We start from the raw sequence: 19,949 nt of genomic DNA, 5'->3' as shown, positions 1-19,949 counted from the left end.
CAGGGGAAGGATACTGTAAAATCTCCATTCCCACCCCACTCCTGGGGGAAGGATACTGTAAAATCTTCATTCCCACCCCACTCCAGGGGAAGGATACTGTAAAATCTCCATTCCCACCCCTCTCCAGGGAAAGGATACTGCAAAATCCCCATTCCCTCCCAATCAGCTGGGACTCTGGAGGCAGAGAATACATGGGGGCAGGGCCATCCAGAGGTGGTATTTACCGGTTCTCCGAACTACTCAAAATTTCCGCTACCGGTTCTCCAGAACTGGTCAGAACCTGCTGAAACCCACCTCTGATTAACAAGGTCCATGTCAGATGTTGTGAGGAACCAGGTCAATCTGACAGTTGGGCTACTAGAAACAAAACCATACATGGAGAAGACAAGAGAACCTGGAACTGATGGATGCTACTACAACGGTAGACCTAATGAGAGAGAAGACCCAAGAGGTCCCAGTGGTGATTGGAGCGCCTGTGGCTATGACTCCTAAATTGAGAGAGTGGATCCAACATATTCCAGGAACAACCTCAGAGTTCTCTGTTCAGAAGAGTGCAGTGCTAGGAACAGTTAGAACCTTCCAACTTCCATGCCTCTGGTAGAGAATTTAAGATTTGAGGAAAACACAGACCACCCATAAGGGTGAAAATGGACTTTTTAATTATATTGTAAAATAATATTGTATTACTATATAGATATATTAATATCAACACAGTATATATAGTATAAAATACATTTTATATATGTAATTATTATCTAGGATGTTAAAATGTGACAGTAGAATTATGAGGAAGTTTCCATATACACTAGAAGGAGCTATTTTTGGATGCCCCTCTGTGGTAAAATAAAAATATCAGCATATCAAAGATTCTTGGTGTCTGATGCCTTGCACTTATTATCCCTATATTATTATATTTTTATCCTGCCATTTTAATATATCTCAAAACAGAAAGCATATATACACCTACCTCCTATTTCCCTGCAACAACAATCCTGTGAGGTGGGTTGGACTGAGAGAGACAGTGGCCTTCCCAAAGTCACCAAGCGAGTCTTCTGATTTCTAGGCTAGCACCTTAACCACATAAAGAATATAAAAAAAGGAGGAAAGGCAATTGTGAAATTACCATCCTGTCAGATAAGTAAAAGGAATTTGCACTTTATGCAGGCCACTCCTGGCTGCCAAATGAAAACATTTTTGTGAATAGGGATGCTAATTTGTGGTGAGCCAATTCATAGCTAGCTAATATTTCATTTTATATCATTTGGCTGAGTAATATGCTACATATCAGCATTTTTGCTGCTTTTGTTGATTTTCAAATACCTTTGAACTTTACAGTATTCCAAGGAAAAATTATGGAGATCATTGGAAGTTTCCATAATAAATCATGCCTTTTCACTCATTTGTGCCTGTATGAAAACACCTGTCTGGGGATTTGTTGAACATCTTCAAACTTTTCAAAAAAGAGGAGGGAAGAGACAGTTAGATGAATCTCCAGTTTAATGTTTATATTGATCATTTGTTTAGGCACTCTCTCATCCTATCTTTTATTTCCCAATAGTGGGTAGGAGACAGATTCCTACCTGTATTAAAATGCACAGGTATCTGTAATGTTTGCTAGCCTCAGGCTTCTGAATGGCTTGGATTTTGCATATTACACAATTTGTTGAGAGATGTATAACTGGGATTCTTAGGATTTTTTTTCCCTAAAATTGAGGATTCTATATTTCCTCAGCAATTTATGTTTTCCAGGGCAAGGCAGGTGCAAAGGACTGTGTTTACAATGACTTCTCTATCTTGGAGGCAATGCAGTACATCTTGAATGCTCCTTGGTGTGTTCCCCATCCCAGTACTTCCTTGTGCTTGGAGGCAGAAGCTAGTTCAGTAGCAGTCTGAGTCTGGATAAGTAAAATAACTTAAAATTTATATTCTGTTCTGAGAACTTAGGAAGAGGAGTGATTGAACCCATGTCCAGGCAACAACTAGGTTACAACCTTTCACTATATTTATTTTCTAAGAATGCTCACACAGTTTTTATAACACCCATGGCATTCCGTCAAATTAGAATGTTACTAGCTGTTGGTGCTTTGAGAAATATCAACTTCCCATTAATTTCTTTTTAATTAAATTTAAAATTAAAAAAAAATATTATGAGCCGAGGTGGCAGTGTTTAGAGTGGCAGTACTGCAGGCTACTTCAGCTGACTGCTAGCTGCAGTTCAGCAGTTCAAATCTCACCAGCTCAAGGTTGACTCAGCTTTCCATCCTTCCAAGCAAGGTGGATAAAATGAGGATCCGGATTTTGGGGGTCAATATGCTGACTCTGTAAACTGCTTAGAGAGGGCTGTAAAGGCACTATGAAGCGGTATATAAGTCTAAGTGCTATTGCTATTGCTATTTCCATTCATTTCTTTTAAATTAAAAATAATCTTTTTAAAAAGTCAGGTGTAGCAGGGAAATGTTATGCTTATTAACTTTACTTTGTAAATAATGTTCTTGTAGATAGGTTGCTTACAATCTAAACATTAGATCAAAACAATGTATTTTATCTTGGTTAGAAGAAAAAAGAAGAATATAGCATCCAAAAATAGAGTGCATCTTAAATTGGAACTCATAGGTGATTTCCTAGTGTTCAAATTTATATAGAAATATATAAAAAACGGTTGTTGAAACTGGATATGTCTAGTCTTATGAAAAAAAGGGCTAGGGGTGACATGATAGCAGTGTTCCGATTTCTCAGAGGCTGCCACAAAGAAGAGGGAGTCAAATTATTTTCCAAAGTACCTGAGGGTAGAACAAGAAGCAATGGGTGGAAACCAATCAAGGAGAGAAGCAACTTAGAACTAAGGAGAACTTTCCTGACAGTTAGAACAATTAATCAGTAGAACAACCTGCCTGCAGAAGTTGTGAATGCTCCAACACTGGAAGTTTTTAAGAAGATGTTGGATAACCATTTCTCTGAAGTGGTATAGGATTTCCTGCCTAAGCAAGGGGTTGGACTAGAAGACCTCCAAGGTCCCTTCCAACTCTGTTATTTTAAGTGTGGGTTTTTTTTTTCCTAAGACTTTTCTACAGCGTGGATCTTCTGATGCCTATTTAAATGTGATATCCACCTGAAGCTTTTTCCACACTTGGAGCATGAATAGTGTTTCTCTCCTGTATGTATCCTCTGGTGTGTAAGAAGGCTTGTGTTCACATGGAAACCTTCCCCACAGTCCGGGCATTTAAAAGGCTTCTCAGAGGTATGCACTCTTTGATGCCTGATAAGAACTGAGCTGTAACTGAAGTTTCTCCCACATTCAAGGCACTTGTAGGGTTTCTCTTTTGTGTGTATCCTCTGATGGATAAGAAGGTTGGAGGTCCGATTGAAACATTTCCCACAGTCTGAACACCGGAAGGGTTTTTCACCTGCATGTTCAATCTGGTGCCTGATGAGATCAGAACTGTATCGGAAGTTTTTCCCACATTCTAAACACTTGTAATGTTTCTCCCCTGTATGAGTTCTCTGGTGGATAATCACATGGGAAGAGTGATTGAAACTTTTCCCACAGGTCAAACAAGTGTAGGGTCTTTCTCCTGTGTGGATTCTCTGGTGAGCAATGAGGTGTGAACTCTTGCTGAAGTTCTTCTCGCATTCAGTGCACTTGTAGGGCTTTTCGCCTGTGTGGACTCTCTGATGGGCACTGAGAGCAGAGGTTCTGCTGAAGATTTTCCCACAATCAGGACACGGATGCTGTTTCTTAGACACTCGCTTTCTTTGCTGACTTGGCTGTTCCTTGGAGTTTCCTTGTGATATGATGGACTTTATTCTTCTGGATCCAGGGTTTTTGGCATTTTGTTTCCCTGTTCTCTTCTGGTTTTTAGAAGCTTCTTTTTCCTGGGAATTATTCTTTTGAGGTATTCCTCCCACTTTCCTGCATAGTTGTATTTGTCCTGTTTTTTTCTCCTTGGAAGTGTTTTCCATTTTCTGTCCAGTGGCTGGAATGGAAGCAAAAATAAATAGCTTTGACATCATATCACAAATCTGGGAAGAAAGCAAATCATAAATGGTATCTAGGAAGTAGGGGTGAAATCCTACCGGTTTGGGTGAACTGCTAGGGATTATGGGCATCAGTTCGCCGAACTGGTAGTAATTACCCCTCCTTGGCCCCACCCACGCCCAGCTGGTCGCCGCTCACCTCTTCTGGCTGCTCAATATTCCACAGAATTCAATGTTAAATGCAGCAGAGAGAATGCTAACTTTTCTCCCTCCATTCAGAACAGAGCTGTTGCAGCCTGTCCCTTTAAGGTAGTCCCCAGGAGGGAGGGGGACGGGAGGGAGGGGAAAGCAGCTGGAATAGAGCCGTTTTTGTGAAAGGCAGGGAAATGGGGAAGGGGATTTTCCTGCCTGTCATCCATTCCTCAATCTTAGCACAGATTGAGGGAAGGATGGTAGGCAGGAATATCCCCCCCCCCATTTTCCTGCCATTCGCGACAAGGAATGGCTGGGAGGGGAGGGGCCGGTGAGGAGCCCCTCGATGTGAGTGATGTCGAGTTGGCCACGTCCACCCAGTCACATCACCTCCCCCCAACAAGCCATGCCCACAGAACCAGTAGGGGAATTTTTTTAATTTCACCCCTGCTAGGAAGCATCTTCTTGAACTTGGGGGACTACATGAAACATTCCAGAGGTAATTCTTTCAACCAAACCTGTAAAATAAGTCAACTTTATTGCCCCCTCCACATCTTCCTGCTGAATCCAAAACACAGTACAAAATGAACTCATGAACTAAATTCAGTTCTTCAGGACAACATGTACACTGGAAATTATTTGTCTTTACCATCTTCTGTAAAAATCAAACAAATAAACAACCCTTCTCAAGTCTTGCTTATAGCTTTAAGATTCTCTGGAAGTCTCCCAGCCAGTGATGGGACAGAGAGCCGCAGCAGAGGGCCCAATGCAGCTCTGGAGCCGCGAGTTGCCCACACCAGTTCTACACACCAGTTCTATGCTAAAGAATCACTGAGGGTTTTGTACCAGATGTGTTTCAAAAGGCTTCTACTACAAACATCAGCTAACAACTGTAAAATAAAATTGGCTTCATGTATTGGCAAAATATAGTCTAGGCAATATTTGAGGGTGAATTCAGTGGCATCATTTTTCCCTTATTTAAATGAGTTGAAGTGCTTTCTTTGCAGTGACTGTTGTGCTGTTAGGTCCCTGTGTACAGTAGTGGGATTGTCTTTGGACCACAGGTGCTCTTTTGGCTTGTGTCATATCCCCTGACTAGATAAGTCCATCTTTTCTTAACTTTGTCCTCTACTGATTCGTTAAATTCATAACTAACATAGCCATATTGGCTGGGAGTGCTGGGAATTCTAATTCTATAATACATGGAAACTACTAGATTTGGGCAAACTGGAATACTGTACTCCATCTACCATGATGTGCGGCCAGCTGGGATTTCCATGAAGATTGACACAGTTCCCCAAAAAATCTTACTGTGGTAGGATGCATAGAATTAACATACATAGAATGAGCTACAAGGAGCTGAAATGTGGCACTTAGAAAGACAAAGGACAATATCACAGGATGGACTGTATCGCCCCCTACAGTTGGATCAGCAGCAAGCTAATAAAATGCATTTCATTGAACTTGGTTTCTCTCTTTCTCTCTCTCTTAAAAAAACAAAACAAAACAACAACACCCCTATGCATAATCAAACTTGAACAGTAGTTGGGTGGGAGACTGCCAGGAAACCTCAGGCTGCAGACTCGACTGAGAAATCTAAAACATGCTGGAAAAAGCTGGTTGCAAATCACTTCGGTATTACTGTATTGCCAAGAAAACAAGATAGCCATGTTCATGAAGTCACCAAGAGTTCAGCTTGACTCAAAGGAGACTTCATCATTAACATGAATAGTAGCAATTTTGGTATAGTAGTTAAAAGTACCAAGTCAGTGACCAGGAGACCATAAATTCTAATCTTGTCTTCAGCAGGAAGCCCTCTGGGTTAGCTGGTACTCAGAAACCTCTTTTAAATGAAAATTAGAGAAATTATACATTCGGAACCTTCTACTGTACATGCAAAAATGTTCATGACTATGATTCCAATTTACCAATGAAAATAAAATATATGGATGGAATGACATCTCAAGGACTACAGTTCACAAAAACATTTGTAATAAATTAAGATACTACCGTGTTTCCCCAAAAATAAGACCCTGTCTTATATTTTTCTGAACCCTTATTGCCATGCGCTCAAAAGCCCGATTGGGCTTATTATCAGGGGATGTCTTATTTTGGGGGAAACAGGGTACAAGGCTTGCTATTACTGTATTTTGACAGGAGAGTAACAATCCTTACATGCTTCAGCTTTCATGCAAAAAATTGCAATAGATTAAAAGTGTGCTTCTATCAAGAAAATAAGACTTGATTTTTAAGTCCTCACAATATAGATTTGTTGAATTATAACTGTTGCCCTCCCACTCCCTGACTAACCTTCCAGTACCGTAGATATTTTGAACAAATGTTCCTCCACGCTCCCCCCATTTAAAAATTTAGCAAATAAAAAGTATCAAATCTGATTGTTCTACTTGACTCTGAGAATAGAATAGAATAGAATAGAATAGAATAGAATAGAATAGAATAGAATAGAATAGAATAGAATCTATTCCTCCACGTGTAACTCGGTCAAAACAGTTCCCTATCTTCGTTTCTTTTCCCTTTACACACACCGATCCTCGTCAATTCTCCAGTTTCATTATCCTCCAAAAGCATTTCCTTCTTCGCCAAGGATCTGTGGGACCGTTCCCTTCAACTCTTTTTCTTTTCCCCTCCAAAGGCTGTCTCTAAGTCAGGGAGAAACTTCCAGCATTTAACCAAGCCCGGCTTGCGAAGGACCTCAGTCCCCACTTCGGTCGGTCAAAGAAAAAGCTCAATCAAGTACTCCCAGCATCCGCCGAAGAGAAACAGACCTCCAAGGCGACGCTGTCGCGGCTCGCCCTCTGGCCAAGTCAGGATGTTCCTCAGCAGAGAGGAAGAGGGAGCGACTTCCTCTTGGCTTTCCTAGCTGAAATCGAGAGGCCTCTGGCGGCCAACACCATTTTCAACATCGGAATATTTTCTTTATTTTTGTTCTCTTTGGCCACGGGAAGAGCAGGATTATGAAAAACAAGCAAACAACCGAAAGCATCTTTGCCACGTTAAAGGCAGAGAGAGACTGTCGAAAGTCCCGCAGAAGCTGAGATCCCGCAGATCGAGATCCCTCTCGTGGTAGCTCGGCGAGAAAGAGCTCGGGGCAAGGGCCCGATGGAGAGCCGGAAAGGCGAGGACGAGCAAGAAGTGGAAGCGTGCATTCATGCCGGTTTGCAGTACTTTGGCAGAATAGAATATTTTATTATTAAGATAAAAACAACCCCCAAAACACACCAAGAGATTTTTTTTAATTCGTGTTTTTTTAAAAAAAAATTCAAAAAGACTCTTCGAGGCATTAATCTTCTTTTCCTCTGGACATCCTTTCAGGTTTTATAAAGGTCTATAGTTTATTTGTAATTCTTTTGACTGCAACCTTTATCTGATGTTCCACTATTGCATCAAAATAAGAGCTGCCTTAATTTTATTGTGATTTTTGTATAGTCCTCAGATTCAATTGATAATTCTTTTTATTTGTTTTTTTCCCCATTTTTTTATTTATTAAATTTTTATGCCACCCATCTCCCCTTTAAGATGATTCTGGACTTTTAATTTTGGACTTTTATATTACACTTGAGTTTTAAGCGCAATATAAATATCGCTTATCATCATACAAATATTAAAATGAACTTGATAATAATTACACTAATTATGTTAATATTAATAAATTATATTATTTCCCCCACCTCCGCAAAAAGAATGAGTTTAAATGACAAGGAAAACAAGTAAAAGTATTGGTGAGGAAACAGGATTATAAAGATAAGAGACCAAATTTGGAGGGTGGGATAGTTATATGGAACCTCTATGGTCACCCTATATATTTCTGATAAGGAACTGTAATGTCCAGGAAACACACGGAATATGGAAAAAAGGGTCTCTTAAATCCAACGATATCCAAGTTAGGACCACGCAGGGCTGCATCCCCCTTGCTTCACAACAGCAGCCAACCTGTCCCTAATCGAGCTTCACGAGGAGAAAAGAAAGAGTCATCAACGGGGCTGCATTTCCCCTCTTCCCTATATTTTCCCTTGCTCGGCCCTCTCTATCCTCATCAAGTTCTCACAGGAACAGCCAATATTGTATAGCTATTCTGCCATTTAACTCCGAAAACTGATTTTAGCCAGAATGAAGTTTTCACTCAGGTCCGGTACTTTCGCCTTCCCTCTACCTTAGCAACAGAAGCAGCAACGGAAGGGGGCGGGTTGGCTTTGGCCCAGGCGCGAATTCCAGCCCGAGCCTGAAGATTCGCGTACTGTATTATTCTCAGCTGTCACCTTGGATTTTTCTCCACCTCGGAGGAAAAACGATCGGCAGCCGCCCTGATTTTCACGCGGAGCTATCGATTTGCTGCGTCTGCGATTAGGCGGCTTCCTGCACTCCTTGAGACCTTTACTGCGCAATCACGGGATGTCATTGCACTAAGAAAGTGAGACGAGCGAAATAACCAGCACCTCCGGCTAGTTTCGTTATACCTCAACTAAGTCCTGACAACATCGGACTTAGAAATAAACCAGATAGTTTTAGCTCTAGATGTGAGGTAGTCCCAGAACATAGGAGCAAGTTTGGCTGTTGCTGCTGGTGTCCCTTTTTCCCCTCACCCTCAGACTGTAGTCACTTTTCTCCTTAACTCATTCTCCTTATGAGACCATCTCATGCAGCTATTTCATCAAGTTTTGGGGACAGATTAATATAATTGATATCTTTTTGGAACGTTTCACATCTTCTTTGTATGTAGGATCTTGGTTTTAATCTTTATTAGGTATTTATGGCAATCCAGATTGAGGATCGAGCAAATTGTCTGCCACTCAGTGTCTGTGGATTGGAACAACCTATAAACCCTTTAAATGAAAAAACAAAAACATTTAAAAAAAAAGAGAGAATGGAAGAGAAAAAGAATAAATTCTGAGATTGAGCCAGGTATTTTAGGTATAAAATTCCATTCAAAAACAATCTCAAACCAATGAAGATTAATGACTGACCCATCCATTTCCCCTTAATCTTTCCCCTCCCACGCCTCGTATTTTCAAATTTGACTTGCTATGGACGAAATACAGTCATTACAGTACTTCATGTTAGAAAGCAAATATAGACAGAGTACTAGTTCAGGGGTTTTCAAACATTTTCAGGCTATAGAATCTATTTGTTGGTTTTTTTAAATCCCACAATCCTTGATTAAGAAGGAAAGCTCCAATGATAGAAAATTAGCTGTATCTGAATGAACTTTTTTTAAATATAGTCTTTGCTGTAACTGCATCAAATTCTCACAGAACACTAGGGTTCTGGTTTTCAAATCCACAATTTAAGGCCAGTAGGTTGCTGAGAATATAGACCCTTTAAATGTAAAACCCAGAGTGCACGATTGATTTTACTACCTTTAGTATCCCCACTACATCCCCACTACTGTAAAATGAGGCTTCACTTGGATGTTACTTTGCTACAGGGGATGAATGGTCAAGAAAATCAAGATGGCAGCTGCGATAGTCTTCTACACAGTAGAAGCCCCCACTCCTTTATATGTATGATAGCAATAACACTTAGACGTATATACCGCTTCACAGTGCTTTCCAGCCTCTCCAAGCAGTTTACAGAATCAGCATATTGCCCCCAACAATTTGGGTCCTCATTTTACCAACTTTGGAAGGATGGAAGGCTGAGTCAACCTTGAACCAGTGATCATACAACACCCATTAAAAGTGTTTGGGACTTCCATTGTGTAATTGGAACTGCCCTCTTGACATAGTACCACCCATTATATTTTTAAGAAGATGGTGTCTCACTCCACTTTCAGATCAAAATTATGTAATCAGGACAATAGCATTATAGCTATTGTGCCGATAATAGCATCAGACTGCATTTCCAAAAATGCTGGGGAATTTCAATTTTGACACCTATTTACCAAAAGATAATTATCCCTTCCCCCCCTCCCTTTTGTAATGCTTTTGTATGCTTAGTTCATATGGGATAACATACATGTTCTAAATAAAAAATTCCATCAAGACAGCAGCTTTGGAGTTATCCAAACTAATGGCAAACACTGTATGGAACAAGCCCCAGCTAGCGCACCAAGGGCAAAATTGATGGCAATATAAGGAGTCCTCGAAACATCACTGTAGTGGAATCTACCCATTACAGATGCATATTGTGAGAGTCATGAAACTGATTGGTCATGTGATTTTATCTTTTTTTGTGGTGGTCATTAGGTGAATGCTGCGAAGTTTTAAGCAAACATAGATTGTTAAGTGAACCAATGGTTTGCTGTGGACATGGTTTTGCTGAAAAATTGGAAGTTTGCCAAAAAGCAAAACTGTTGTAAAATACGGTCATGTTACTGTGGGACACTGTAAATGGCCATAAATATGACTAGCACCAGAAGTATGGTCATATGACGGTGGTGGGGGCCGGACTATCGTAACTTCGAAACAGGTCATAAGTCCCCTTTTCTGGGTTGGTCATAACTTCAGACACTAAGCAACCAGTCATAAATTGAGGACTGCCTCTATGTGGCTGACATGATTGATGTGCTTTTGGCAGGACTAGACAGCTGAGTAAGAGCTGATAAATGCTCAACTGTATGAATGTATTTAATTATTTTCTCTTATTCCAGAGAATACCAGGGCATAGCAAGCGAAACCACCATATTGACAAGCTGGAAATCAAATCCACAGAGAGACAAATTAAAGGCTGAAAGTGAATGCAATCTGAAGTATTTGGATTCTACTGCATACCTTTCTGCAATTTTCCTACAAAGTGAATTGTATTCCACAGAAGCATATGCTAGTTTCATATGCTTCTGTTGCTTCTGTTGTTGATAAAGATCAGTTGCTCTTTTAGAGTAACTGTATGCCCTGCGATCATCTCTTTATGACCAAACACAATTGCCACTTTAGAATCTGACAAATTTTATACTAATTTATGTACTTGGAACATTTTCAGTCACCATTCTTGAAAACTGTGATACTTTCATCAGTTATAAATAAATCTGTTTAAAACATGTTCCATCTCTGTGAATGCTTTTCCAAAGACTTTGTAAAGGACCTATACTTATGTATGTTCACATATATATTCACACATGCTAAATTGGCAAACCCTGTTACCCTTTGAAATGGTCTGTGAACCCATTTAAAATTAAAAAAATTAAATTTTTTAAATTAAAAATTTCCTGGCCTAATCACTTTCAAATAAACTGTATTACGACTCCCATTCTGTCTTTCCATCCTTGGATGGTGGGAGTTGTATCCTAAAACTTCTGAAAGCACCAAGCTGGAAAATCTTAGAGTAGGATCCAACCAGAGGTGGGTTTCATCAGGTTCTGACCAGTTCTGGAGAACTGGTAGTGGAAATTTTGAGTAGTTTGGAGAACCCGGTAGTAAAAATTCTGACTGGTCCCGCCCCCATCTATTCTCTGCCTCCCAATTCCCAGCTGATCAGGAGGAAATGGGGATTTTGCAGTATCCTTTCCCTGGAGTGGGGTGGGAATGGAGATTTTACAGTATCCTTCCCCTGCCACGCCCACCAAGCCACACCCACCAAACCACGCCCACAGAATTGGTAGTAAAAAAATTTGAAACCCACCACTGGATCCACCACAGCGTGGCAAGGACATCTTGTTGGGCAATGGTAGAGAATTAGGAAAGGAGGAGACAAAGGAAAAGGGGGCATGGAGAAAGGGACAGATGTTGCTGGACAAACTATCAAGTAAAGGCACCAATTTATTTCTGAGTTGGAGTTGAAGACCTTTTTTTACAAAAATTGTTTATTAGTGTCAGAATCTACGTACAGTATATTTTTCCTACTCCCTATCCTATTCATCCTGGGTTGTCATGGCATAATACTTTTGGATTTCTAACACTCCAAGGACTCAGTCAAGAACACAGCAGCTGGATCTAGATGGGCTTTAAAGCAATACGAAAGGATGCCATTTTTAGCCAAGAAACACTTTTCTATATAGGACATATAAAAAAGAAAATTATAATTTTCCATTTCCCAAACTCTTATTACCACGACCAACCATTTCTTAGCTTGAAGTTCTGGAGTTTAATGGGAAAACATTTCAGGGCCCCAGTTGTGATTCTGACCACCTCCAAGAGCAGAAAAGTGTGTTGAGGAGGAGGAAATCTAACGTCAGGTAATGCTTTCCACCCTCTGCAAAAACCTTTGGGGTCCCCATAGCTCTTACATGTCTGGAAAAGACTTTCCATTCACAAAAGAGAAGCACACTGGCTGCAGAGTTAACATCCATCCCTTGTCTCCCATTGGTCCAGGAAAAGGCTATCATCAAAGATAAAGTCAAGGAAATTTAAGAACCACAATTTCATTTCTCTCCTCCACCCCCCTCCCTGAAAGTTAGAGCCCAGTAGGTGTTGGATGAGCAATTCTGTTGCCTTCAATCCTTCTCACTCTCATCTTTATGGATTACTTTGGCCTGCAGGTTACTGGATTGTAGGCAAAAAGTATAGTCCTGGGCTAAATCCAGACCATGAGCACCATTTTTGTGATGAGTTGGGGCCAAACCTTCTACTTTCCCCTGTTCTGAATGCTTTGGGGGATCGGAAGATGAAGAGGCAAAATGGAAACCTTAAGGCAGGGGTCCCCAAACTTGGCAGCTTTAAGACTTGTGGACTTCAACTCCCAGAATTCTCCAGCCAGCATAGCATAGCTGGCTGGAGAATTCTGGGAGTTGAAGTCCACAAGTCTTAAAGCTGCCAAGTTTGAAGACCTCTGCTTTAAGGCCTACGCTGGCTTAAGTTGCCAATTTCACCCCATAAAACTGGTCAACTCTCCCAGCCTTCCTTTTTTGTAGTATGGTCATTCAAAGCCTGGTCCAGTGTTTGACCCACCTTCACCTACCGGGTTTTTTGACGACTGTGAAGTCTCTGATGAGCAATAAGAGGTGATTTTTGACTAAAGCTCCTCCCACACTCAGAGCAAACATATGGCTTCTCTCCCGTGTGGGTTCTAATATGTTGGGTCAGGATGGAGCTCACCCGAAAACTCCGTTCACATTTGGGACATTTGTAAGGTTTCTCTCCTGTGTGGATTCTCTTGTGTTTACTGAGAGTGGAGAGAATGGTGAAGCCCTTCCCACAATCGGGGCACTGAAAAGGCCTTTCCCCTGTGTGAATCCTCTGGTGCACACTGAGGTGGGAGCTGCGATTAAAACTTTTCCCACATTCCAGGCACAAAAAGGGTTTTTCAGCTGTGTGGACACGCTGGTGCTCAATAAGGCTCGAGCTCACAGTAAAACTTTTCCCACAGTCAGGACATTCATAAGGTTTCTCCCCCGTGTGGCTTCTCTGGTGAGTAACAAAATTGGAGCTTTGACTAAAACTTTTCCCGCACTCGCCACACACGTAAGGTTTCTCCCCCGTGTGAACACGGTGGTGCTTGATGAGATCTGCTTTGTAACTGAAACTCTTGTCGCAGTCTGGACATTTGTAAGGCTTTTCTTCCATGTGGATTTTCCGATGTCTACTCAGAGTGGAGCTGGCCCCATACCTTTTACCACATTCGGGGCATTTGTAAGGTTTTTCGCCCGTGTGGATCCTTTGATGGGTGCTGAAGTTCTTACTGTGAGTGAAACATTTCCCACATTCCAGGCACTTATACAGTTTATCTGTGGGGCAGACTTGCTGAGGTTCGGAATGATCTGACTTGCCCAAAAGGTTTTCCCCAAGATTGGGACATCTCAAGCATTTTTCTCCCATTGGGGGATTCCTTATGAATTTCTTCACCAATCGTTATGTAATTCTAAGTACCAAAAATGGGTAACAAGCCACTTTCCTCTACGTTGGATTTTTTTTTTAATGTGGAATAAAAATTGAGTGTTTGCAGAAGGGTTGCATGAAACAAACAAACAAACAAACAAAAAAAGAATTAGTAAAAGATGGCTTTGTTTTCCAAAGAATAATAAGATGACGTTTTGGCTAGAATGATCAAAGTATTTCTTTGTTTGATTAGCTTTCATTCAAGGTCATTACATCTTCTCTTGCCTCTTTAGACGTTGCCAGAAAGGGGCAAGATGAAAACATGGCTTCCTCTGTGATCTGCTGCCAAGCTAGAGAATTCAGATAAAGGACTTTATTTGCAAAAATTCAGAAAGTCAATTTAGTTTGAAATATATTGCCACATTCCCTTAGTTCCCACATTTAGGCAATCAGGTTTAGTCCTGTCAGCTTCATCCATCAAGGCCAACACCAAGGGATTGAGGGAATTACATCCAAAATATAAAATTTGTATTAGTAAAGGTAAAGGTTTCCCTCGCACAAATGTGCTAGTCGTTCCCGACTCTAGGGGGTGGTGCTCATCTCCATTTCAAAGGCGAAGAGCCAGCACTATCCGAAGAAGTCTCCGTGGTCATGTGGCTGGCATGACTAAATGCCAATGGTGCACGGAATGCCGTTACCTTCCCACCAAAGGGGGTCCCTATTTTTCTACTTGCATTTTTTACGTGCTTTCGAACTGCTAGGTTGGCAGAAGCTGGGACAAGTAATGGGAGCTCACCCCATTACGCAGCACTAGGGATTCGAACTGCTGAACTGCCGAACTTTCGATTGACAAGCTCAGCATCTTAGCCACCACGTCCCACAGTTTGTATTAGGATATGTTTATCTCTGCTCTACCCAATTGTGAGTAAACCGGTGTAAAGGTATAGATTAATATTTTCTTTGAAACAAACTTAACTTCTAATGACTATAATGACATATTCCAGAAAATTTAATCTCCAGCTACTAATCATGGATTTTACTTGTTCAACATCCAGGTCATATCTTAACAGTACTCTATCTTTAACCTCTCCATTTTTTTTCTATAAACCTATTACTAGCATAGCCACCTTCATCTCACTCAACTGCCTAGAATTAAGAGTAGATTTAAAACTGATCAAAAGCAAAATCTTATACTAAATGAAAAGCAAACAGCTAGAGGAAGAACCCCTGGCCTGCTACACCTCAACACTGCTCAGAGAGCTAAATTTGATTGGTGACAATCCTACAGAAACAAAATCTCCCAGTTGTGCCACAATAAACTTCCTAACATTTGTTTCTAGGTCCGTGGATCCTCAAGACCAGAGACTAGATGCTAGAGTTACTGTGCAAAATTATCTGCTTCAACCCCACCTATAACGCATATGAGTCTCCTCAGCACCGCCACTTGCTGACCGTACAAAAATAGAATTGTTTTTCAGTTGGATCTCTAAGGCTTTTGGCCATCTGGAAAAAATATTAAGTGAAGTAGAGAAAAAAAAAAGGTGGGGGGAATGATGTCAGTTCTAGCATCCTCATTCTTGGGATCTTGCAAAAAAAAAAAAAAAGCTCCTGAATATAAAATATGCTCATCATCTTCTTTAGCAGGTGTTTCTTTCTGTAGAACTACCGCATTTTTCGGAGTATAAGACGCACCGGACTATAAGACACACCTACCCTTTTTAGTGAGGAAAACAAGAAAAAGAAATCTGCCTCTGTTTCTGCCTCCCAGCAATTTTGCCTCCTTGCAGCAAACAGCAAACAGACTGCTTTACTTTCATTTTCGTTTTCAGCATAGCTTGATTAGCACAAGAAAAAAAAAATCTGCTCCAGCAATTGACCTCCTTGCAGCAAGCAGCAGAGGCTCCAGCAAAACAGCTGAGAGAAAAACAGCTGAGAGTCGGGAGGCCAATCCAATCAACTTGTGCTAATTAGGCTGTACTGAAGCTGAAAGGAGCTGTTTCTTCTTGCTGCTTGCTGCAAGGAGGTAAACTGCTGGGAGGCAGAGGCCAAAGGGTGGGGGCCAGTGGGTGGGCAGGGCTACATTTGGTGTATAAAATGCACCAAAATTTTCACCCTCTTTTAGGGGAGAAAAAGGTGTGTCTTATACTCCAAAAAATACGGTATCTAGAATGACAATTTTCTAAGGAAACTGGAAGAAATGTTCTTAATGCGTATGGGGGCTGTAATAAAGAATACTGTATTAACTAATGCATAATTGTACAAGTAGTCCTAATTAGTGACCTACCTTACGTGCTGGTTATGAAAAGTACGTGGGACTGGTAAACGCCTAGAATGGAATTCTGCCCTGGAATTCTGAAAACAGAATAAATAGCAGGAGAATCACAATTTCTGAAAATTCTTCAGAGCAAGATTTCTCTCTTAGTATAAAGCAAGTACAGCAAAGAAATGTGGGGATAATTTTAGGGGTTTTTTTTAATCATAGGAAGGCATTCCAATGAAGAATTTAAAGGAAGTAAGAATCATTCTAATATCCACATTCTAACAAATTAATCAACCATATATGTAAACCCCCTCCCCCCTATCTTTTGTGGGAATTGTCATCTTTTTATGCTTGTATAAATATAGCCTGTAGGTGTAAATATGCATACGTTAGCTTTTTGTCTGTATGTGTTATTCCATTAAGGTGGGTCAATCGTCTCTAACCCTAATGCTGGGAGGTGAGGGGAGTCACTACTAAGGGGGAGACATAGTGGTGAAATCCAAATATTTTTACTACCAGTTCTGTGGGCGTGGCTTGGTGAGCGTGGTGTAGCTTGGTGGGCATTGCTTGGTGGGCGTGGCAGGGGAAGGATACTGCAAAATCTCCATTCCTACCCCACTCCTCCTGGGGGGAAGGATATTGCAAAATCTCCATTCCCACCCCACTCTGGAGCCAGCGAGAGGTGGCATTTGCCGGTTCTCCGAACTACTCAAAATTCCCACTACCGGTTCTCCAGAACCTGTCAGAACCTGCTGGATTTCACCCCTGAGGAGACCCTATTTGTACCAAAGATGCTTTTTCAAAAGCTAACTGGACTTTCTTGTTTTTACCTTGAAGATGTTTCGTTTCTTATCCAAGAACTGAAGAAGCTTCTTGGATGAAAAGCAAAACATCTTCAAGGAAAAAAAACAAGAAAGTCTGGTTGCCTTTTGTAAAAAGCACCTTTGGGACAACCATCACCTGGATGACTGAGAATTTCCATAAACATTTACCCTATTTGTACGTATACCGGTAAGTTGTCCTCTGTTGACTATAACTGAGATCAGCATTTCTCTTGCAAGCAAGGCAGTTGCTGGCTGGGAGGGTCGCAAATGGTGATCACATGACCTGAGGACACTACAGCTATCATAAATACGTGCCAGTTGCCAAGCACCCAGATTTTGATTATATGATAAGTGTGAAGGCTGATTGTAAGTCACTTTTTAAAAGTGCCATTGTAACTTCAAATGATCACTGAATGAATGGTTGTAGTTTGAGGACTCTCTGTATTTGCAGAGTAGCTCTACCAACTTCAAAAAAGAGCTGTCTTTTGAGCAGAGTTGTGCATATTTACTCCTATTCCTAGGTAAAATAATGCTTCCCAATTGGTCTTAACCCCATTCTGTCACATCATAATAATGTGGCATCAGTTGCACGCATGGGACTTAGTGGCCATGTCGACACAACCTACTAACTTTGCTATTGAATTAACCCGTTTTCTGCATTTACAAAATACAAATTGAATTAAACATGTGGATTGGGTTGGTCCAATAAATCTCCTCCAGTCCAACTTGACCCCTGGTGATCTCTTCCACCCAACTGTCTTTTGACAATGCTGTGACAGCGAACTTCACTCTCTTCATTTTTCAACTTTCACATCTAGCCAACTACTCCTGAGAATTCCCTAATGCAGTGATGGCTAACCTTTTTGCCATCACGTGCCAAAAGCAGGGGGAGCGGGGGGGGGTCGCATGCGTGTGTGCCTACACCCATAATTCAATGCATCCCACTTATGCGCGTGCGACCCCCCCAGGCTCCCCCAGCTTTTGGCACGCGATGGCACGGTGTGCCTGGTAGGCCCATTTTTTTGCCCTCCCCAGGCTCCAGAGGCTTTCTTGGGGGTTCCCCATCCACCCCAGAAGCCCTCCGGAGGCCGGAAATGACTCGTTTGCCAACTTCTGATAGGCCCAGAAGGCCCGAAAATCAGCTAGCAGAGCTGAGCTCACGTGCCTACTGATACGTCTCCACGTGCCACCTGTGGCATGCGTGCCATAGGTTTGCCATCACGGTCCTAATGGTTCCCCTCCCATTCAGACATCAGCCACAGTCAAGCTGGGTGCCACTAACACCTAGCGGTGAACTAACAGTAAAGTTTTTTTTAAAAAGAAATGGTGCAAATGCATTTGCTAGATCTTTTACTTCACTTTCTTTTACACAGGCTGAATCATATCGTCCTTAAAAGAATAACAGTATATTTAATTGTTAAGCAGGGAGCAACTGACCGAAGGGCCATATCTCCAGATCGCTGAAGTTTTTTTGGGGTGTTTTTTTTTTTTTTTTTGGCAACGTCTAAGGCAGCTTTAACAATATAAATCCAGTACATTTTGACGGCATCGCCTTGGAGGAAACTGTTCCTCGGGTGCGGGATGGTGGAAAAGTTATTTCAAAGCCGCTCTGGTTCTTCCAACCTCCCCATTTGCACGCCAAAGGGCTCGGTTGCACTGACCCACACGTTCCTTTGCGCGTCCTAGAAAGCCTTGTGCTTGGGAACGGGGCTGCCCTCGAGCAATCTCCATTCGCCTGGATCTCTCCAGCTGCCGAGGGTAAGAAAAGCGTGACGTCAGAAGCAGGGTGGCGAGCCTCGCGCGAGAATTCCCTTCCCCGTGGAAAGCCCGTGCAAATTCTCCGGAAGCGGAATACTCTTTTGCTCCTCGGTGCAACCTCACACTGCTCTCTGCTGGCTTCAACGAAGCCTAATCCCGTTGGAAAGCAAGGGACGAGAGAGGCGTCATGCGAATCTCTGTGAATTCCCTCCCAGCCAGCAACTGCCTTGCTTGCAAGAGAAATGCTGATCTCAGTTATAGTCAACAGAGGATTGGAAGATCCCGTGCCAGTGGGCACCTTGGCACCAGCACGATTCTCCAAACACCGCTGTCTTTAGGATTGACAAACGGGAAAAGTTTGCGGATAAAATCAAAAATCCTTAGGGGTAGCTGAAAACTTGTTTGAGGGCAGCGCCCATTATTTTTATTTTTTTTTATTCAATTTGTATACCGCCCTACTCCCGAAGGACTCAGGGCGGTGAACAGCCATAAAATAAAACATATAAATACAAAATTTAAAATAGAGATAAAACAAATTAAATAAATTTGGCTGAACCATATTTAAAACCCCAATAATTACTTCAACTGTGTGTAACTAATAGGAATCGTGAAAAGGTTCGAACGAGTCTTACTAACCTGTCGATGGAGCTGGCAATTGCAGTTTATGGAGTAGTTGGCAATTGCAGTTTATGGTGATGAAGGATATTATAGAGGGAGCAACATACCTTGGTCCCCAAATCCTAAACTTCACTTAACAGAACGATAGCTCTGGGCTGTCTGTACCTGACTGGGCAGGAAAAAGATTTAGAGGTTGTGATTTATTTTTTTAGTTTATTTTATTTCATCAAGCATGTATTTTATGGCAGATACAAGTGTAAACATAATTATAAATACATGAAAAGGATACGAATAAAAGAAAACATTAGGACAGGGATGGTAGGCACACTGATGCACTTATGCACGCCCCTTACAGACCTCTTAGGAATGGGGCAAGGTCTACAGTAGACAGTCTAAGGTTAAAGTTTTGGGGATTTCGGGAAGAAACCACAGAGTCAGGTAGTGAATTCCAGGCGTTGACAACTCTGTTACTGAAGTCGTATTTTCTGCAGTCTAGTTTAGATCGGTTTACCATGAGTTTGTATCTATTGTGTGCTCTTGTATTGTTTTGGTTGAAGCTGAAGTATTCATTGGCTGGTAGGACATTGTAGCAGATGATTTTATGTACTATGCTTA

The 19,949-nt window shown here is 41.5% G+C and overlaps 1 protein-coding gene across 1 annotated transcript; it reads right to left on the bottom strand.

Annotated features, from left to right (window-relative positions):
* Positions 1-2,919: 2,919 nt before the first annotated feature.
* Positions 2,920-14,005, bottom strand: LOC132709713 (uncharacterized). Its single transcript, XM_087883872.1, has 2 exons — positions 13,034-14,005; positions 2,920-3,743 (listed from the first exon to the last, which is right to left on the bottom strand). The coding sequence occupies exons 1-2, from the start codon at positions 13,872-13,874 to the stop codon at positions 3,055-3,057; spliced, it is 1,530 nt and encodes a 509-aa protein (XP_087739998.1). The 5' UTR covers positions 13,875-14,005; the 3' UTR covers positions 2,920-3,054.
* Between the last annotated feature and the right edge of the window lie 5,944 nt (positions 14,006-19,949).

The sequence above is a fragment of the Pantherophis guttatus genome, chromosome 2 (assembly GCF_059756535.1).
Source record: "Pantherophis guttatus breed Tessera chromosome 2, ASM5975653v1, whole genome shotgun sequence".
NCBI classification, from domain to species: Eukaryota; Metazoa; Chordata; class Lepidosauria; order Squamata; family Colubridae; genus Pantherophis; species Pantherophis guttatus.
The sequence above is the reverse complement of the archived record's forward strand: the minus strand, read 5'-3'. Positions and strand labels throughout refer to the sequence as shown.